This window comes from Strigops habroptila, chromosome 6, assembly GCF_004027225.2.
Source record: "Strigops habroptila isolate Jane chromosome 6, bStrHab1.2.pri, whole genome shotgun sequence".
Taxonomy (NCBI): Eukaryota; Metazoa; Chordata; class Aves; order Psittaciformes; family Psittacidae; genus Strigops; species Strigops habroptila.
Window position 1 is genome coordinate 62,973,982 of NC_044282.2, and position 20,941 is coordinate 62,994,922.

Below are 20,941 nucleotides of genomic sequence, written 5' to 3' on the forward strand. Positions count from 1 at the left end.
TGAGGTAAGAAATGATATGAATTTTTTATTGCCCTGTGACCATGTCTACATTCGTTTGGGAGCTGTGCACAAAGCCAGCATAGTTTACCTTGAATGCAGCTGTATATATAAATCTTGGCATCTGCTCTGGGGCTGCTCCTGAGGACGTGGTTTCATGAACCAGTTCACCTCTGGCAAAGGCAAGCCAGTTGTTTTTTTGAAAAGCTGCATCATGTAATAATCCCCAAGTGTGGTTTAGCTGTTTCAACAGCAGCAAATCTCCTTTGGATGAATTGGAGCTAAATTTTTTGCACTTTTAAATGTCCGTTTTCTGTTTCCGATGTTTCCTATGTGTGACCTGCTCATTTCCATGAAGATAACACAGCGCTGTGTCCTCCGAGTCTTTGCCTTCAACTTTGTTTCCATTCATGTATTCATCACTTCCAGTGCTGGTGCAGCTGTATCTATTCACTGCAACAAAAATAAGTGTTTGTAGTTTTTTACTGCCATTAGTTTGATGCAGCCATGATTTTGCAGAAGAGTGAGTCGTGTTCTGTTGTGGCTTATACAACCAATGGCACAGGAGCTGCGCACATTCACTGGAGAAACTGTTGTGCCGCTGGCACCAAGAGTAGAACTGGTCCTTGTGCAAGAGCACAGATCTCACGTTCCAAGTCCTCGGCAACAGAATGCCCTTTTTATTTGAAATTGAAAATATCTAATCTGAAATAGTTTCAACACTGAAACAGAACTCCAACAATTCAACTGTCTCTAAAGTTTTCTTATTGTAGCAGCGTATTTTAACTATCAGGGTTCCCTAATTAGAGTAAAAAACTTTCTGCAGAATGGGAGGAGGAAGTTTCTTGTTTCTTAATCCAAACTCCTACGCAAGATTTAAAAAACCACAAAACCCACTAAGAGGAGATTTAATATATTTCTGGTTTGTGCATAGTACCTCTAAGAAATACGTATTTTATATCAGGTTTTCTCCTACAAAAGAAACCAGAAACCCTCCCATGTTTCTAGGTGTAAGTAGTAACCCAGCTTGGTTTTCAGCCTACAGCTGGAGGGCAGTCAGCATTTTGAAATACTGCCTCCCAAGTCCTCCCGCCAAGAAAAATCAAACGTTGGGTTTGATCCTCGGGTCCGGCTGAGCCATGCACAGTGCAGGATTCAAAGTTAGCTGCCCAAGAGCTACATCTTCTAGCTGCTTGGTGTTGGCCAGAGTTGTGGGGGGTGATCTGTGGTGTGGCAAAGACGGCTGCAAGCACAGCTGCAGGCCTGGCCTGTATAGATGGGGAAAAGGAAGGAAAAGACCAAAAGCAAAAGAACAAACCCTTCCTAAAATACAGTGATTTTATTTCTGAAGTCTGCTTCACATGCTCTGCAGCATCTTCCCCCTGCGCTGTTCAAACCTGATTGTGCGACTATGCAAATTCAGACTTTGTGAGGATTTATTGTGCAGTGCGTTACACAAAGAGAAAGGACAACATAGTAGGAAAAGCAACCAATAGTGTGTTGCACTGACAGGTTGTTTTGAAGGGACCTGCTCCCTTGCAGTGTGTCATGCTTGGCCGTAGGCTGTTTGAGAACACTGGCTGCAGCTGCCTGCCAGTGTGTAATTCTGAATTTTTGTATCTTGGATTTGGCTGGTAATTCTTACATTTGTGTCTGATGGATTTTCTTGTGTCATAGATTTGTCTTCAGTCATTGTAAGATATCACAATATATATTTCACAAGCAAAGGTTTCCAGAGCTTTTCCTGCTGTGAGGTTTTTCCCTAATATTTTTGGGCAGAAGAGCTCAACACATATACGCAAATGTTACTACAATTATTTCCTAATTCAAGAGCTCGTGGAGTCCAAGTAAGCTATCACAGAGGTTTAACCTCAACCACAAATACAACAGAGATCAGAAGATTTATTTGAATTACTCCATGTGCAAAGTAGAAAATACTAACAAAAAAACAGGTATTTTACAAAAAGCATTAAAGTTTCCAATCTGAAGAGCTTGCCACAGCCTTGTAGTAGTTCACGGGCTTTGTTGCACTTTCTTCATTGCAGTTTCTGCTCCTTGGATTTTGTTATATCCTTGCTTGTCTACTGTGGTTTGGTTTTATTAGAAATAAATTTATATGTGGGTTGCCATCATATCACCACATAATTGTCTGCTAAATAGGAGGTTTGGAATTACAGTTCTCTCTGTGAAAAGAATGTTTTCCAGCTCTTAGTTATTCCTGCATTTCTTTGCTGAACCATCCTGGCTTTTCTGCCTCCCTCTTGAGTTGTAGTTCCTAAAATTACATGTAATTCCATTTGTTTTTGTGTGAAGCCAAGTGCAAGAGAAACCTCCTGCTTCCCAGCAACAATTCTCCTGCTTTTGCACAGGGTTATTGCATGTGGCTGGTTTGCTCCAGCATCACACCAGGGATGATGCTTCACCTGACTGCCATGGACCCTCGTGCCCTTCACAGTCGTCTTCCCAAGCTGAAGTCTGGTTGTGTCCACAATCTGTTAATCCTGTAACAAAGGGTAATTCTAGCACCCCATTCTTTGCTTTCTGTTGTGAACTTTTATTTTTCCTTATCAGCTATTGCATTTTTAAATAGGTTTTCCTTTTCTTTATTGTCCTGCCTTCAGTGCCTCCTATTGAACAAGTACATTGATCTTATTTTCTACTTACTCAGGCCTGTAGTCAGAGGGAAAAAGCAGCAGGAGATCATTATTTAGATTTGAATAATAAATAATGGGCCTTATTTATGGTTTTGGTTATATATAATACACTACACAAAAGAAGTCATTCTTTCATTTCCGCCTACTTAATGATAGTTTTTGACTACTTAGAGGATAAGAGTTCATACAGCAATATGTATAACAGTAAAAGGATTAGTCTCTTAAATAGTAGAACAAAACTGTTCAGTAGAGAGAACATTGAACAAGAAATTTACCCATCTAGTGTTCGCTGTTATCTAGTGTATATTATGACCTACTAATGATGGAGGTGGTGAATTTTGAAGCACGTAGGTATCTGACCCAATTAACTTCCAGAAGTGTTTCAAGAAATTGTTGGACTCTTCAGACACATGCAGTGGAATAGCAAAGACAGTGTTTAAGTAAGAAGTCTAAAACCATTTTCACCTGATCTTATTTAAAAGTAGCTCTGTGGAGTACGTCTGCCATCCAGAGGGACCTTGAGAGGTGGGCCTATGCCAACCTCATGAGGTTCAACAAGACCAAATGCAAGGCCCTACACCTTGGTGGAGATAATCCCAAGCACAAATACAGACTGGGCAGAGACTGGATTAAGAGCTATTTTGGAGCTTCAATATCCCACAGCATTCTACAATATCTTTGTGTGCTCATGCCGCCCCTCCTCTTTTAATTTAATGTACATCTGGATTGCAGTTAGCCTGTGTTCTGTACATTGGCTGCTTCAGAGTTCTTGCCATTTTCACAGAGCTCTGAAATGCATATCAGCGTGTTCTTGGAAGCTATATTCTCTTGCCTAGCATGGGTTAAAGCTTTCACTTTCAGACATTCTTTAATGTGTACCTGTTTTGGATAGATAACAGCCAGTGCTTGTGTAAAGTCAGGCCTGAAAAGCCATTACAAAGTGCATGAACTTTCTATGTTCTGGTCTTTTCTGCTGCTTGCTCACCACTTTCCTCCTGAGCATGTGTAGGTTTATAATCATAGAATTAGAGAATATCTCAAGTTGGGAAGGGATCCAAAAGGATCATGGAGTCCAAGTTTTTTAGTTAGTACCTTATTGCAGAATCCTCTGTTTCTGCAAATCATCCCAGATCAGATCAAAACATCAGATGTAAAAAGGAAAGGCTGCCTGATTTTGGATGAAGCGTGTGAAGGTAGTTGAACACTCCCATGGGTTTCTCAGAGGAGTGGTGGAGTCTCCATCCTTGGACATATTTGGAACCTGACTGGGCAACCAGCTGTGGCTGATCCAGCTTGAGCAGGGAGGTTGGAGATGGTGATCTCAAGAGGTCCCTTCCAACCTCAACGATTCTGTTATCTAAAATGCCCAATTGTAGGAACCAACTTCAGAATGCTGGGGCAGGGTGATCAAGCAGTGCCACAAATCATAAACAACTTGAGGTTGTCAGTTCCCTGTCTGCTACCACTAAGATAAGGGGTTTGCCTGGATTATTGCTGCTGATCAGACACCATCTTCTGGCAGCTTTCTGATTAAACACTGCACGGCTTTGATATCAGAGATAAAACTAGAGGTGCAAAGTCAAAGGGATAAGCCGTCATCAGTCATAGTACTGCATATACTGTTAATTGGAATGTTCTTGGGACCATTTTTTGCCAGTGAAGCCAGCTAGCTCTGAACCATCATATCCATGCTGTTAATCTCTTACCTTCCAGAAGAGCCTGGCCACATCTGAACTCCTAACTGGGAGTAATTTCTGGCTCCTGCTAACTCCCAAGCTACTTCCAGGAATTGTTTGTGAGAGAGCTATTTGGCTCAGGCCAAAACTGCGTGAGGGTCTGCTAACAATTTAAACATGCAGATGATCCTTTTCCATGATACTGGAAGACTCCCTGGCACCGTTTCGTTTACTGATATCTGTGGGGTGAAACAGCTCTGGATCAGGCCATCTAACTACTTTCTTGAAGATTTGTGGGATGTAAACTGTAGGAATAGTTTTAAAATAGGCATGCTGGAGTGGACTCTAAATCTTTAACTCAGTAAATGGTATCTCCCCTTTTTATTATTACTTTTGGAGACTTTGCAATGCATGGGGAAAAGGTTTCAATTGTATTATCAATATAGAGCTCTTTGCATATAGTAAAATGGCTTTATTCTCTTTCACTGAGGGAGGACACTAACCATTTCCTTGCTTCCTTGAACATTTTCCCCCCACTCCACCCTTCCTTTTGGTCATTGAGAACCAATGATTACTTTGCCACAGTGAGTAGACTTCATAGAATTGTAGAATCACAGAATCCCAGGTTGGAAGGACCTCAGGGATCATCTGGTCCAACCCTTCTTGGCAAACCTAGACTAGATGTCTCAGCACCCTGTCCAGCCGAATCTTAACAGTGTCCAACGTTGAGGAGTCATCACTTCCTTGGGGAAATTATTCCAATGGCTGGTTGTTCTCATGGTGAAAAATTGTCTTTTACTGTCCAACTGGAATCTCCCTGGGAGTAACTTGTGAAAAAGAAAATCTTGTATATGAAGTTATCTCCCTATGGTCACCAGCGGGTACACTTGTTTTCTGAAGAGTGGCAAGGGAGAGGTAATCTCTTTTATTAAGTCAGATGTGGTAATAGGAAAGGTACCTTTGTTACAGTCCCTCTGTTTAACTTCAAGCAAATCTCTCTTGTGATATCAAGGTCTGGACTGCAGTGTCTGCTACCTGTGATGCCATCCGGCCTGGCACCCAGAAATGCTTTGTGTTAACAGTTACCTAACATCTACAAAACTATCTGCTTTCCTTTAAATGTCTCCTTAAAATTCCATCAGCATGCCTGTAAAATAATCATAGTAATAGTAATAATAATAGTAATGGCAATAACAGTACTGATAATAGTAGTAAAAGCAGTAATAATAATCATCATCATTAAAGACTATGGTCAGCCACTCTGTAGTGTAGTGTAATGTCAGTATGATTTTTCAGTTTTGTATATTGAATATGTCTAATATATCTAATATATCCATTGATTTGTGCCTACCTTCAGGTGTCGGTCCAGTCTTAGTCATAATTCTTTGTAATTCTCTTTGCACAAAGAAACACAGCCTGGACTGTCAGTGGGATTCCTTTAGCAATGTCAAAAAGACTGATAATACCTGTTATAAAATCTTACTGGTTTAGGAATTCTCAGGTTATAGAGCAAAACCCAGCTTTAAAGTTAGCAACTATAGAGCTGTTCTGTTGGTAGCTCTGTAAATACAATAGCTACAGTTTTAGAAAAAATAACAAAGACAATTGATGAATTAATTCCATCCCTAATTAAAAAGTGGCTTAATTCCAGGCATTATTATATGAAAATTAAACAAGTACTGACATTTATTATAGCGCTAATCAGTGCACCTGAGAAATACTGTCTCCTTTTGTCATATGGGATACACACACTCGTTCTTACACACAAAACATTGGCTAGCAGTTGGAAGTGTTATCAGTTATACTTCTGACACGGATACACTGAACTTCCACTGCTTGAAATCCTTACCTAGCTCGGGACTAGAACATAATTGTCTGTCCTGAGGGCAAGTGAAATTTTTCAAATGTTGGAATTTTAGGTGCCAATCTTCAACTTCAGATTCATCAATTCCAGATCTGAGTGACAGAGCAGCATTCCTTTTTTTTTTCTTTTGTATTTCCTTCTATTTTTCCTTTTCTTTTTTTTTTTTTCTTTTTTTCTTGGCTGCTGTGACAGCCCCTAAGCCTCAAGTACAGATGTTTTTCCTGAGCTTTGCATTTTCCAAGTCTCTGTACGCCGGTGGAAGCAAATAAATGATGTTGATTTGCCGCACATCAGCAGTCTCAGACAGAACTGTTTAGAGCAGAAGGCAGTTAGTAAATGTTGTTTACTTCTGCCTATTTGTAAAAGTCCCTTTACAGGGTCATTGTCCAGCACAGCAAAAAGTCTCAGGATTTAGTGCCTTTTATTTATTGAGGTTTTAGACTTCAGAGAAGCTCTCAGAATTATCCTGGTTTTGTTCTGGACCTTCATCAACCAAGTCTGACGGAAGACAAGCCAGTAATTAGACTTAGGCTTAATTGTGCTTTTCTTCAGAACGTGTAATGATTGATTTTCCTACTCAGAAAACTGTTGACACAAAATAGCAGTGACTAATGTATTTCTTATTTCTTATTTTTAGACAAGATTACTTTCATATTTAGCCAAGATTACTGAGAACAGATGTGACAGCAACTTCAGCTACATCTGGATCTCATAGGTTTTACTACAGGTAGGAGATAGGAGTTAATAAGAGTAAAGATAGCAATAGAAGAAGTCAAGATTTTATTAGAATTATTGCAATTTCTCATAAAATCTTGCTGTCATATTTAGAAAAATGATAGGGAAATCGAAGAACAGACTATCACCCACCCTGCATTAGCCGGCAAAGCTGTTTAGTCCAATATCTTGCTTCCAGTAGTAACAAAAACTTGAGACTTAGAGAAGGAGTTGGTCGAGACAGAGGTAATGTCCATACAGAAATATGTTTGGAAAAAATAAAGGAAGATAAACAAATGCTAGGGCTGGAAAGCTCAGACTTGTGATACCTTTTATAAAGACTTTCAGGTACTTTAGCTTCAGAATTAACTTTATGACATTTGTTTAAAAAAAATTATGTGGGTAAATTGTTTAAAATGGCTCCTAAGTGATGGCAAACCTGTATTGTTCTGTCAAGTCTTTTATTCCTTCCTTCCCAAATTTGTGCTGACTGCAGAGGACTCTCATGATCCCTGTTTCCAAGACCTCCACAAATCTCTACTATTTATTTGTGTTCTGATAGCATCCGCCACTGCTGTAGGATGCTTTGATTCATGGAAGTATACAGTCCCCCGTTAGAATCTGAATAAACTAAACCCATGGAAACCACGATAACAGAAGTACCCTGAGCTGGTTTCAGCTGGGATAGAGTTTATTTTCTTCCTAGCTGTGGCTGTCCCTTCTCTGGAAGTGTTAAAGGCCAGGTGGGACAGAACTTTGAGTAACCTGGTCTAGTGGAAAGTTCTGGGGGGAGTCTAAGGGGGTTGGGACTGGGTGGTCTGATCTTTGAAGTCCTTTCCAACCCAAACCATTATCTGATTCTATGTTTCTATGATTTCTCAGCTTCTATGGCTGCCACATTTGTCCCAGCTCCCAGGTATCTGAAAGATTTCTCTTATTTTGCTGCTTATTGTTAGATGCTTTTCTTCCCAAGAACAACCCTAGGCTGATTAAATACACCTTAGATGCCACATCATAAGTTAAATCTGAAAAATTTAACCTAACAGACAGAAGAAGTTTTGAAAGAAAGTTGTAAGCTGCTTCTATATGCATCCAAGTCCCTTAGTTGTTTTAATATCTCATCTACATTGTGGGCAGGAGAGGAGTTGCTGCTTCTGAGCTCATCCTCTGAGTTTCTCTGCCAGCAATAGTTTGGGGATTTCTCCCACCTCAGGTGTCTGGGAAGTGATGTTTTCTGGTGAGATTATCAAGGCAGAAAAGTCTCTCCTCAGTAGCTGATTCAAGAATATTTGTCTTTTTTTTTTTTCTTATGTTGATAGGCTGCAGCATATGCCAACTGTCATGAGCATCTCGAAAGGGGAATTCAGTTGTGTTCCTTTTAAACTAGAAGTTTCGGTAAAATAAGGTTGACCAGCACTGAAAGTCCCAGGTTCATTAAAGCAGCTCTTATTACTCCAGCGGTGTTGCCTAAGTGGTTACAGCATCCACCTGGCTTCATGAACAGTATGATTCTTCTGGCATGGTTATAGAAGAAAATAATGTGCCATCTTGAATTACAGTTTTTTAAAAAGATATTCTCTAAAAATGTATAAATGGCCTAAAGAAATTCTCTGGACTGGGAAGGGCTTTATTGTATGTGATAAAGAAGACAGAATTGTGCTATTAGAAATCTTTTAACCAGATGTTCATATTTAATTTTTTTTTTCTTTGCCTTTATCACTGTTAGCAAGGATTTAGCTGGAGAATTAAGGACACTGGTATTTACAGAATTGGAAGGAACTTGTGGAAATGTCTCATTATGATACTAAAACCAGATTGCAAATGGTGAATTACATCCACTTTCTTATTAAAAGTCATATAAAAGCAATATTGTAATAAAATAAAGAATTACCCTTCCTTCAAAATGGTAGACCCACCTGTGGGATAATGGAAAATGTGCCCCTGTGTACAATTTGTTATTTTAATTAGAATAAATCCTGTGAAAGCTCACACTGTGCTTGAGGCTCACAGAGGGTGGTTGCACGTGTGCTGTCCTCTGTATGCTCTGCATCCCTGCACAGTCAGTGAGGGCTGCAGCACGCTGCCGGACCCACTCTGCCAGGAACTTCTATTATCCCCTCCACCAGAACAATTTAAATTCTCTTACCATAAAATTACTGGGAATACCAAGGTGGTATTTGTTGTGTCTAAGAGCACAGTGTTTAAGGAAACTGTCCTCCCAAAGGAAAAAACACAGCTAAACAATGAAGCAGGAGCTGCTGTTGCTGACAAATACCCGTTAGCAAAAGCAGCTTTTCATTTTAGCTGCTTCTCTCACAGCTGCCAGATTGTTTTGTGGTGAGCGGGGAAGGAGAATGCAAGCTGATAATGAATCTTTAGGGAAAAAAGGAGAGGTTTGCAGTATAGATGTGGACAGAGCATTCCTTGCATTCGATCAAGAAGAAGTAAGTAGGGAGATAAAAGGGCAGAAGGAAAGGACTGTTAATTAACTGCTTGTTACCACAGGATGAATTGGTATGTTCACTAGCAAAAAGAATGGCTTCCAAATGAGCCATGGTGTAGCACATCTGTCGGCTTTCCCTATTTCTGTAACCTATGTCTGCTTTTTTATACAGTGACAAGTTCCTTTTCCAAAGGAGCACGTTCAGTACATGTCTGATGACCAAATCATTTCTTGTTATAATGTTATATTTAAAACAACATTAACATTAAACATGCAGCATAATTATTTCGGGGCAAATCTGTCCTGAGTGAGGACTGAGCGCTGAAGTGCTTTGACACTGAAATCCTCCATGGAGAAGGGATGCAGGAAGACATACATGGAATATGTTCTTTGTGATTTTATATGCTTGACATCCAGGTGATTTTCTTTAACTGTTGTTTGATTCACTGGATTACTGGGCTCTGAAAATTGTGGAGTGAAATCAGCTGGTGAGTCTTAAGGCAATTCTTGGTGTTCACACATCCGGAAGAGGAGCAGGCTCCATGCACTTACACTGGGAACATCAGGGAAGGTGAAAGCTGTGAACGCTGTCGGGTCAGATGCTGCCTGTGACTGTAGAAAACTGGAGCTGGCAGGAATTCATTTCAGTATTACCTGCAGTAAATCTAACTGAAAGATTTAAAAATTACGTAAAAAAAAATTAGATTAAAAATTCAGTTAGATTAGTAAATCTAACTAAAAGATTTAGGCCAGGTTGGACGGGGCTTAGAGCAACCTGGTCTAGTGAAAGGTATCCCTGCCCATGGTAGGTGGATTGGAACTCAATAAGCTTGAAGGTTCCTTTCAACCCAAACCATTCCATGATTCGTTATATGAAAGTGAATGCTAAGATGATGGTAAATACGAACTTGTGAAGATTTTAATCCATGTTCCAAGAAAGCATGCACGGAAGCATGGCATTTTTCTCCATTATGATGTGCACAGGTCCTGAGTTGTCTAATGTGCAAATTGAGCTTTTATATCTGTGCACAGGCAACCGTACGCATTTTTGCAAGTCTCATTTGAAAGGATGATGGTTGTATTTGGATATCACTGGAGGGTAAGCGTAGGCAAATATTGATTCTCTGATAGCAGCTGCTTTAGTTCTTCTCTCCCAGCACCTTGAATTCACCGGCTGAGCTGTGTGGGGACATCCTCTCTGGGCTCCTGCGTCCTCCCTGCAGTCACCAACACTCACAGTCTGGGTGGCCACAGCAGTGTGGCACCAGAAACTTTAACGGTTTAAAACCACCAATAATGGGAGCATCAGTCCATGGTTGTATTTCATAGGTCAGTAAGGAACACAAGGCTCTACCCATTTGTTTTTCCTAAGTAACTTTAAATAAAATAAGACCCAAACAGGTGGAATACGTGGTTGTTGTATAAATGATCGCTTGTTATAATAAATCTTTGCTTAATTTCTTTAAACGTTTCAAATAATTGCCCTAATTTGAATGGTTCCTACATTTGCTTGAACTACTAGACAGTGCCAAAAGTCAATTATGTAATCACAAAAGTTAGTTTTATCTTCATTTTAGTGTAACACATGAATTGTGAAAAGCAATTAGGCTAGACTAAACCAAGCTCTTCAGGTGTCTTTGGGCAAAGCAGTTTCTGCCGCTGCTCTTTGGCCTGATGTTGTCACATAGCACAGTGACATATTTTTCCCTAGTGCTGGTTTTGTTTCCTTTTTGGGTTTTTTAAATCACTAACTGGAATAAATATTTCTATTGTAGTCCTCCTCGGCTTCTGACTAACATGAATGACACCATGGTGACCCACATGTCCTCTGGAGCACCTACACCAACAAAAAGGTATGCATGCCTCGCAACACTGGTTGTTTATTTCTGTGAGAAGTGAAAACAATACAAAGTGTGGATTTTGTATCCCTAGGAGTCTTCTAACATTCTTCAAATAACAGTGCTACTTCAAAATATGTATGCAGCATTCATAATAGAAGGAATTGTTTGCAGTGCTTCATGTTGTTCTCTCTGAAGAGAGATTTTCTTTTATTGGAATAGATGTTACTACATGAGTGCAACTGAAGAAATATCTAAAGAGCACTAAAAAGATCTTTGTTTTTTCTTTTAAATAGAGCGTTACTTCCAAAGCTGTTATGAGAAAGGCTGGTCTTGTTGTATCATAGGTCCTCTACTTACAAAGGCTTATTCTGTTCTGCTGGAGATGATACATAACGTTGTATACTGCGTTGTTCTCCCACCAAACACAGCTAAGCTGCCAAAGTTCTCTTGAGTTACTCATGTCTACAAGAAGCATTTAGTTTTGAGTTTAATTTGGGGTTACATTTACTTAGCTATACATATGTAAATTATTGTATGGATGTACATATATAAAACTAGCTGTACATGTACATATACATGAAAAAACTAGCTGAATCATGTATTTGCACTTTTCTTTCTTAAGATGTGTTAGGGAGAATAGCAAGGTGATTTGCTGGAGACTTCACTTGTCCAAAGTTATGAATGAATGAATGAATGAACGAATGAATATTCCCCACAGGGAATGAGAAGCTGAACTGTAACTATTTTAATGACGAGGTGGCACTCAAGAGGGAAGCCAGATCCCTCATTTTCAGCAGCAGTCCTTCAAACAGAACTAAGCGAAGATCCATGTACTCTCCTCCTACCTTCCTTGTCAAAATAAGTCAGTTATGTATGCAGGTTTGAACTGGCTATGTTAAAATTATTTCAAAATCTATCTGTAAATCGTTCCATGTGGTGTCTACAAACACCACAAAACATGCAATGCACTGTAGGACTTCAAATATGGGATGCTGTAGAGTCCCCATCAGTGCAGGTTTTGAAGATGCCATTGGACAAGGTGTTGGATAATCTTACCTAAGGTTTCCTTTTCTATGGAAGGTTGGACCAGATGATTTTGTGAGGTCCCATCCAACCTGGGCTGTTCCATGATTCTATGAAATATGCCTTTGGCTAAATTAGAAGCAAAGAGGCTTAGAGAGCAGATGATTCCCAAAGCCAGTGCTTTACAGAGTAGTCATGTAGGCAGTCCTTAAGCAACATGACCCATAGCGTCTTCTCATTCATTGGGTTGCAAGCAGCCTTGTGGGCAAGGTCTTTTAGCCTCTGGGGCCCAGGTTTGTTTGCTGTAGCACAGACAACAGTTGTCTTTAGATGTCTGTCAGAGGAGATCCTGCTTTAGGCACGCATGTCCTCTGTACATGGAAGCTTGAAACATTTCCAGAGTAGCAATGTTTGCCAGGTTATCCTGCAGCCTCTTCATCCTCTTGTATAAAAGGTCTTACAGGATGGAATGGTACAATCCTCAGTCAGTGCTGACTTGAGAGCAACAGTTAATGTGGATAGTGATCACCTAGTTCCTTGGTTTCTACTTTGTTTAACCATCTTTTCCCATTTTCTTAATCCAAACTGGATAATACAATTAAAAAATCTCTTAATTCCACAGTCAGCAAGAACATCTTCACTGTCTGGTAGGGAGAGCTTGCTGACGCTTTCCTGTTGTGTTCTGGCTCACCAACGTTGCACCACTTTCCAGTATGTGATGAGTTTCTGTGCTGGTCAGTGAGAGTGATAGGCACCTTTTTGTCTCATGGAAGAACATAGTCCTAGGAACCATTAATTCCTCTGCTGCTTCTCATTCAGAGATTTCTTTCTTTCTCAGATTGTGTCTACTGTGTTGTCTGTAAAAATCATATCTGATCTGGAAGAAGGGGACACTGAAGCTTGATTCAGGATTATCCACAGCAAGTATCTCTGTGTTTCCTGCTTTGCAAAATACCCAGAGACAGACTTGTGCAAAGTATGAGCTTAGCACTGAATATTCTGGAGAATGGTCTCTAATGGATGAGGTGGAGCAATAAACTTTTCCGTTGCTGATTTAGTTCAAGCACACAGGAAAAAATACTTTATTGCTAAAAGATACCAATATTGGCTTTATTGCCAAATACCAGCATTGATCCTAAAGTACATCCTACCTAAGGAAAAGCTTCTTTTTTTTTTTTTATGTCAACATCCAGAAACTCATTCAAGATAAATCTTTTACATCATCGTCTACCAGCTGTACTTCTGTTCCTCTGTAGGCAAGGCCTAGCCTACATATTCCCTAAATTTCTGAAGGATAATACCATAGAAAATGCAAAGAAAATACCATATCAAGAACTAATCCAAAATAAGAGGAGGGCTGGCTGTTACTGCCTGACCCTTCTACATGTTTTCTTGGCTTACATAGACATTGCAGTGCACTGTTGACATAAAGAATAGGAGAACAGCATTTTTGTATGGGATAATGAAGGGAACGAAAACAGCTTAGGGTAGGTAGTTATTAGTATTAAAGTAGTGTTGAAGTTAAATACTAATTAGATTATGACAAGACCACTATATTGTCAGGGATTTAAGGTACAAGCATTTCATGCTTATATTGTGTCTTGTCACCCATGATGGCAAGTAGCAGATGCTTAGGCAAGATAACAAGCAGTAAGTCAAGTTAGTAAGTCAAATTTTGCTCTTGGTTTTTGCATTTGCTCCCATCTTGCAGCACTCACGAGTTTACTTCCTGATTTGCAGTATATAGGGAGATTTGTAAATCCAGCATCCAGAAGTGAGTTCTACAATTCAATTATGACCTATCTAAGAAAACTCCTCCTTTTATATTGTAACATTCATCTGTTCACTTTCTTCATGCTGTTGAAGGTTGTTTATATTGCATCTGCTTCTAGTCTAAGAAGCCTTGTCTACTTAATTCTTCCTTGCACAGAAGGTAGTCTGTAACTCGGATCATGCTAGTTGTCCTTATCAGTACTCTTCTTCTTTCAACATTTCTTTTTGATGTAGGATGGCCAGAACTGCACCAGTAGTCTAATCTGAGTCCACTTTGGTGTTACAGTCCCATATTCTTCTGCTGCGGGAGTTGCAGGGATCTGCGTATCTCTTGTGCGAAGAGACTGTCCCAGAGGCATGCAGCTAAAGAAATCTTTCGCTTCCCTGATGTGGGCAAGGATGTGCATAGATCTGGGTTTAATCACAAAAATCCCAGAAATGCTGGATATAGAAACTGCAGTGATCAAGGAAAACATAAATAGCTCTTTGGTTGTATTTTGGCTAATGCGGACTAATACCTGAATCAGCAACAGGGCTTTAGAATCAGCAACACCCTTTGGCTTGGAGCATTTATAAAGGAGCAAGGTCTCTGTTGTTGTCTTTCATCCAAGACAAGATCAGGTATTCCAAAGATAATTCAAAAATAAAGACTTGAAGAAATCAGACCTGTTTAGGCATTTGGCATGTCATCTGCCTCTAAGCACCCTGAAATCGTCAGCTACCAAGACTTGCTTAAAAAGTTCTTTGTAAGAATCATTTGCTAACTCAGGCCTCATACGTCTGTACAAGGGAGCAAAGTGAGATCATCAGATAAGACTGGAATATAACAAGAATGTTGAGATAGGCTACTTCAGCCACTGGGAACGATCCTTGGTCACAGTTATTACTGAACAACATACCAGTCTATTGCAAGCAGCTTATATTTTGAAAAACATTCAAGTAACTATAGGTGATTTCCCATTTGAAAGCACAGAACTTTTCTGCACTCAGCTAAATAAGCCATTCCCTGAGCGATTCAAAGGCTACACTGAGGTAATTCAAGATGAAGACCTTTATAGTACATATACTTTACAAATACTGTCCCCAGCAAAGGCTAAGAAGTTGGAACAAACAAATTTTATTCCAATAAACACCAAAGAAACAATGTGATTCTGCAAAATGATTGTTGTGTCATCCGTTATCTACAGTTTGCTCTTCCTTAGGGGCGAGACATTCAGAGAAGTGTGGAATGGGGCTAGACCAGTCCAAGAACCAATCTTTAGAAAGACAGAAATCATCTTACTTTCAAACATCATCTTTAGTCAGGCATCAGGAGAACTCACAGGCAGCAGATAGATGGTAGGTGTCATCATCTGTGATCACCATACCTACATTAGTACCTGCCTCTTACCAAGGTCCTGGCTCATCCCTCTTCAAGGATCCCACTGGGGCAAAAGGTTACTTCACCTGGCAGTTTCTGCAAGAGTTCATGGGAGGAGGCTTCTTCGCTCAATACTTCCTTATTCCAAAGAAGGAATGGGGTATTTATCTTGTCCTGGACATGGGGGGAACGGACAGGCTGCCCCAGGTTCAGGCAGTAATGTTTACCTCCATCATTGCAGCTCCTCAGGTTCTCAGCGTGCAGAATACGCACTTCTCCATAACCACTCAACAAGCCCCTGGGGATGCACCTGAGGCTCGCAGTGGGACCCAAACACATCTCTTGAAAGGTATTGTCATTCAGACTCTGCTTAGTGCCTTTGTTCTTTACAAAATATCTAGTTGTAGTGGCTATGTACACCTGTCCAAGTCTAGTCAGGGTTGGGTTGGTTTTAATCACGTAATAATGAGAAATGCAGGTCTTCATCTGAGCTTCTCTGTTCAGCCGAGGTTCTACACAGAGAGATCAGTGAAAGCCATTTTAGATTATACATTTGTCTGATCCCAGCTGTTTCCTTCTCTGCAAGTCTTGCCTGCTGGCATGACTGAGTTGAACTATACTGGAAAGTACTTCAAAAGTAGCATAGATTATCTTAATGAGGCCATATCCACACATACCAAAGAAATGCTGCTTTCCAGGTTTTACTTGATACTGCTAAAACTTTGGCTCGGGTCAAGTATACATATTCCAAAAAGAATATGGCAACACTGCAAAAGTAATTGAGAGAGCTATAGAAGTATCTAAAAGCTGGAAATGTGATGCTAAAGGAGCATTAGTTGTTTATTTTATTAAGGAAGGTAGAGATGTGATTTGACTGCTAGGTTACAGATATTTATACATGGAAATATATCAAGTTGTAGGAGTTTTTAGCCTTGCACGGAAGGGCATTTCAAGGTCTACTAATTTCTGCATAATCTCTGCATACTGCCAGTCAAACTGGATACAGGATCCATGGATTTATTAGTAAGCATGAGAGCTAAAATACTTGGCTCTTGTCTCAGCTTGAATAGAGACTCTATTTGCCTCAGCATATGCCCATCCATATACAGTAGAATATTTCCAAGTATTTTGAGAGTTTTAGTGCAGTGACTGAACCACTGAATACGTTGAAGCATTATTGGTTCATCTATCATCTAGTTTGTCAGGCGTTCAGAAGCACACATCTGTGTTGTCTTTGTATCCTCCATTTCTTTAAACCTGGAAAATGTACAGGTGTCTGCAGTTAATGATAGAGTGACGTAAGGCAGGAGAAACAGGTTTTCCCCTTTAAAAACATCCTATATTTCTATTTGTCAGTTCCCATATGTCTGATTACAATGTTTTCCCTGAGATTTATTGCAGTTACTGATGCTCCAGGTTAATCCATGATGTAAAAGATCATCACTGACTAAAATTAAGGGCCTCATTTCCCTAGCTGGAGGCACAGTCACATCTTGGCAGCATGAAGTAAGGATAGCAGGGTCGCTGGGGTTGCTTTGTGTGAGCTGGATGGGGTTTGGATCCGCATTTTAATGTGCAGAAGCTGTTCAAAATGGCCACTTGTCAGCGGCATGGCTTCTTTTTGAAAGACAGATTTCCTCCTAAAATTGATTTTATTTATATACCTGGAGTAAATAATGGATGAAAATGTTAGAAGGTACATGTTTGTCTGTCTGTGGACACAAAATTCATTCTGAAAACAGGAAGGATAGAGCTCAACCTGTCTTTGTCCTCTGTGGTGAAAAAGAATCAGAGGGCATCAGCAAAGCACAGTAGCATTTGCTAGAAAAATATTTAATTTATGTGGTAGTGATATTATAGTATGAGCAAAAGGTAGTAACCTGCCTAAATCCTTTCCATTTTGAAGAGCATTTTACATTTATTTATACCTTCATCAGATTTTCTTCCTTCAGGCTAATATATTCCAGCTTCCACTATGGAACTAATCCAACAGTAAGTTTTTTTGTTTGCTTCACTTTTTTTCACCAAAAGGTGGAGCAAATATGGATCAATTTATCTGAAGGCAAAGAAGGAAGGAATGGTAAATGGATACTTCTACGTGATTTTGTTGGAACAAGAGAACTGCTTCAGCAGTTTTCTAATTGCATCTACAGACTATTAGGAAGTTGCTGTTCACGGGGTTTCCTGCAGATATAGATATAGCTAGATATAGCAGTCTGGGTAGGTAGAGCCAACACAAAACATCAGTGATCAAAACCAAACCAGTCTGTACTGATTAATGTATATAGTTTGAAAAGCCTTTTTCATGTTCTTCCTAGTAATGTTTTGAATAAGTGGAGGAATTCAGTCATAACTCAGGATTGCGCTACATTATTTGTGAAAACTGAGACAACAATTTGGCTCCTGGAGACAGAGTAGGCAATTCTCAGTCCAGGGCCTCCCTGGGGAAGAGAGGGCAAGGGAGGGGATTCTCCTCATCTACTCTGCTCTGGGGACACCCTCCCTCCAGTCCTGAATCCAGCTCTGGGCCCCCAACATAAGAAGGACATGGAGCTGTTGTAGCAAGTCCAGAGGAGGCCACGAAGATGCTCTGCTATGGAGACAGGCTGAGAGAGCTGGGCTTGTTCAGCCTGGAGAAGAGAAGGCTCCAGGGAGACCTTTGAGCAGCTTCCAGTGCCTAAAGGGACTGACAAGAAATCTGGAGAGGGGCTTTTGACAAGGGCCTGTAGGAACAGGACAAGGGGGAATGGCTTTAAACTGACAGAGGGGAGATTTAGATGAGATCTTAGGAAGAAGCTCTTCTCTATGAGGGTGGTGAGGCCCTGGCACAGGTTGCCCAGAGAAGCTGTGGCTGCCCTATCCCTGGCAGTGTTCAAGGCCAGGTTGGACAGGGCTTGGAGCAACCTGGTCTAGTGGAAGGTGTCCCTGCCCATGGCAGGGAGTTGGAACTAGATGAGCTTGAACGTCCCTTCCATCCCAAACCATGCTAGGATTCGACGATTCCATGGTTCTTGTGATGGTTTTATCTGTTTATTGTACAAAGGGTGCCAAAAGACAGGACAAGGCCAGCTGCACTGCAGAGCTGCTTGTTTTTCCAGGATGCAGTGAATGCCACCATTGAAGCATCAGGACAGGATGGAAACCTCTTTTTGTGATTTCATGCTGTTAAAAACATGAAAATAACCCTCCTTTGACAACTGTTTTGTTGGGAATAACACTGAGCTGAAAGAATAGGGTTTTCATGCCTGTGCTCAGTAGTTTTGTGAACGAAAAAGTGAAAAACAAACAAACCAAAGGAGCCCTCATATCAGTGCTCCTCTTCAGTCCGTGCACATCTCTCGGAGGAACCACTGTCGTTTCCAGCCTACTCATCCTCTGCTTTCAGTGGGAAAACATCCAGAGGGGCAATGAACTCTTCAGATCCCAGCATTTCAATAACTGTATTTTGCATGAGGCGGGGAGCTTTCTGACATCTCTAAAATGCTGTAGACAGAATGAGGACAGAGAAAGTTTTTTTCTAGCAAGAGCGGAGTTCTGGGAACAAAAGAGAGCTGTGGCCACACTCACTGTGGATTTTTTTTCAACTTGCAAAATATAAGTTTCCAAATTAAAAAAGCCAATTGATTCAATGGCATGTTTACATCTGATAGTGTTGTATCAGATGTGGGAGACAGTTGTTCTGTACATTTATTGAGACGTTTACAGATGAGCATATTTTAATGCAACCTTGCTTGTATTTTTTACCTATGATACAACAAAACACAGTATTTCTCTGATCTTTACAGCCAATGAGCCTTTCCAAATAAATGGAGATTATTATGTCTCTTCTGCAAGACTAGGCCAAGCCCATTAAATGTTATTTGTTTTAGCTAATTTATTTTAAATTACTTCAGGAATAGATTTTTTTTCCCCTCCTGTTGTGGTCAGTATGCATTATTCTTCTTTCATGAATTGTCTTCCCAAAGACAACCTGTTCTCAATTAGGTTAGTGATGTCTACTTCCCTCTTTTAATACCCCTCTACATCATTTGTTTTCTCAGCAGCCGTGGTCAGTCTGTAGGTTATGCAGCATCTTTTGCACTGCAGATCCACGTTAGAACTTACATGCATTGCGTTTCAGTCTTGTTAACGTATATACCATGTGAAAAGATGGGGGATCATTCTGGTTTTTTCCTAAAAGGCTTGTTTACATCTCTGCTGGTATTATGGGTCCTGTGTAAGAGTGGCAATCATCTCAACACTCAGTTGTCTACAGCAGAGACATTTCCTTCTAATCTAGCTGCACTAGGCTCCCTACATAGTTTATGTGAACAAATAAACCGTTGTGAGGCGTGATAGAGCAGACCTCTTTAGATGTCCACTTTAAGATGAGAACAGTCTAGCAATGCCTGTTTTCTGTCCTGTTGACTGTAAAGGAAGTGCAGACAGCTAGCTCATATTAAGAACCCTCCAGTAATGGGTGTTCAGGGAGGCAAAATTTTCTCCCTTGGACTGAGAAGGATCTTTAAAATAGAATTCCTTTTCAACCACCTAACCTATAAAAGCAGTCACCATATTTGCTTTATGTATACGCTTTATTTGTATCACCTATAATACAACAAAATATTGCATATTTTTTTTCTGGTTTCTGCATTTGGTCAGGTGAAACATGTGCTTACAGCCTAAAAAGAAAATTATTATTTGCAACTGAAGATCTGAAGTTGAAAGGGATATGTCACCCTCCTAGACAGTATTCAAAAGCCACCTTTTTTGCATATCTGAGAGGTTTTATTTCCACTAACTCTAACTTGGATTTGTTTTTTTCAGTCTTCTGCTCCTAAAGTCACTGATTATCAGCTCTTTGTAGTCCCTCATACTCCTGCCTTTATTTTTGTTTCTTCTTATTTAACTTTGCTGTCTCCGGTACCACTGATTACCCCCTTGAGTTTTGTCCTGCTCTGGGTTTGTAAATGTGCACACAACTGGGTAGTTCTGAGCTTGTTGATCAGACCTCTAGAAACTTTCAGCTATGCATTGATGCATTTCATATCTATGACACTGATGCTGTCCTTTGGGGTTTTCTTAAGTTCTGTAACCCAGAGTGATGTTTATTTGCTTGGCTAGTTTAATTTATCTTCTGACAGGTTCCAGTGTGCCTTTTTTATCCTTTGTTCCCATGTCCATGTTCATCTCTCTGACATTTCCTTCTAGCTGTCCAGTCACCAATTCCACCTCAAAGTGACTGAAACTACTGTTACTGTCTGCTCTGCCATTTTTCTTTGACACAGGTGGCGTACATTCATTTTCTTATATTTTTCTTCTTAGACCTATGTGACCTCTAGAGATCTAGTTTTAGCCATAGTTTCAGCTACAAAAAATTTTAGGGAAGAGAGTTCACTAGCATGAGCCTGGGTGTTACAGGTATTAGATATATATATTATAGCTGCTATAGATGTAGCCAGGGTGGCCAGGCATGCTTGTGCCATGATTCAGAATGCATCTCATAATACCCTATATATACCTACATAATACCAAAATAGATTTTCTTTGTAGAAAAGGGATAAAAATACCTCTTTGTCTTGGGATAAGGGACATCCCAGCCCACATGTAACCCTGC

General features: G+C 40.2%; 1 protein-coding gene across 9 annotated transcripts in view; it reads left to right on the top strand.

The window, feature by feature from the left end:
• Window positions 1-20,941, top strand: part of DTNB (dystrobrevin beta) — a 196,097-nt gene that overhangs the window by 75,536 nt on the left and 99,620 nt on the right. For 7 of the 9 annotated variants that reach the window (XM_030491008.1, XM_030491010.1, XM_030491011.1 and 4 more), the window contains one exon: window positions 11,124-11,201. In XM_030491008.1, coding sequence (XP_030346868.1) covers window positions 11,124-11,201 — 78 coding nt within the window. Of the gene's footprint in view, window positions 1-11,123; window positions 11,202-15,586; window positions 15,695-20,941 lie in introns of all 9 variants that reach the window. The other 2 variants (XM_030491015.1, XM_030491016.1) reach the window with 1 other exon arrangement.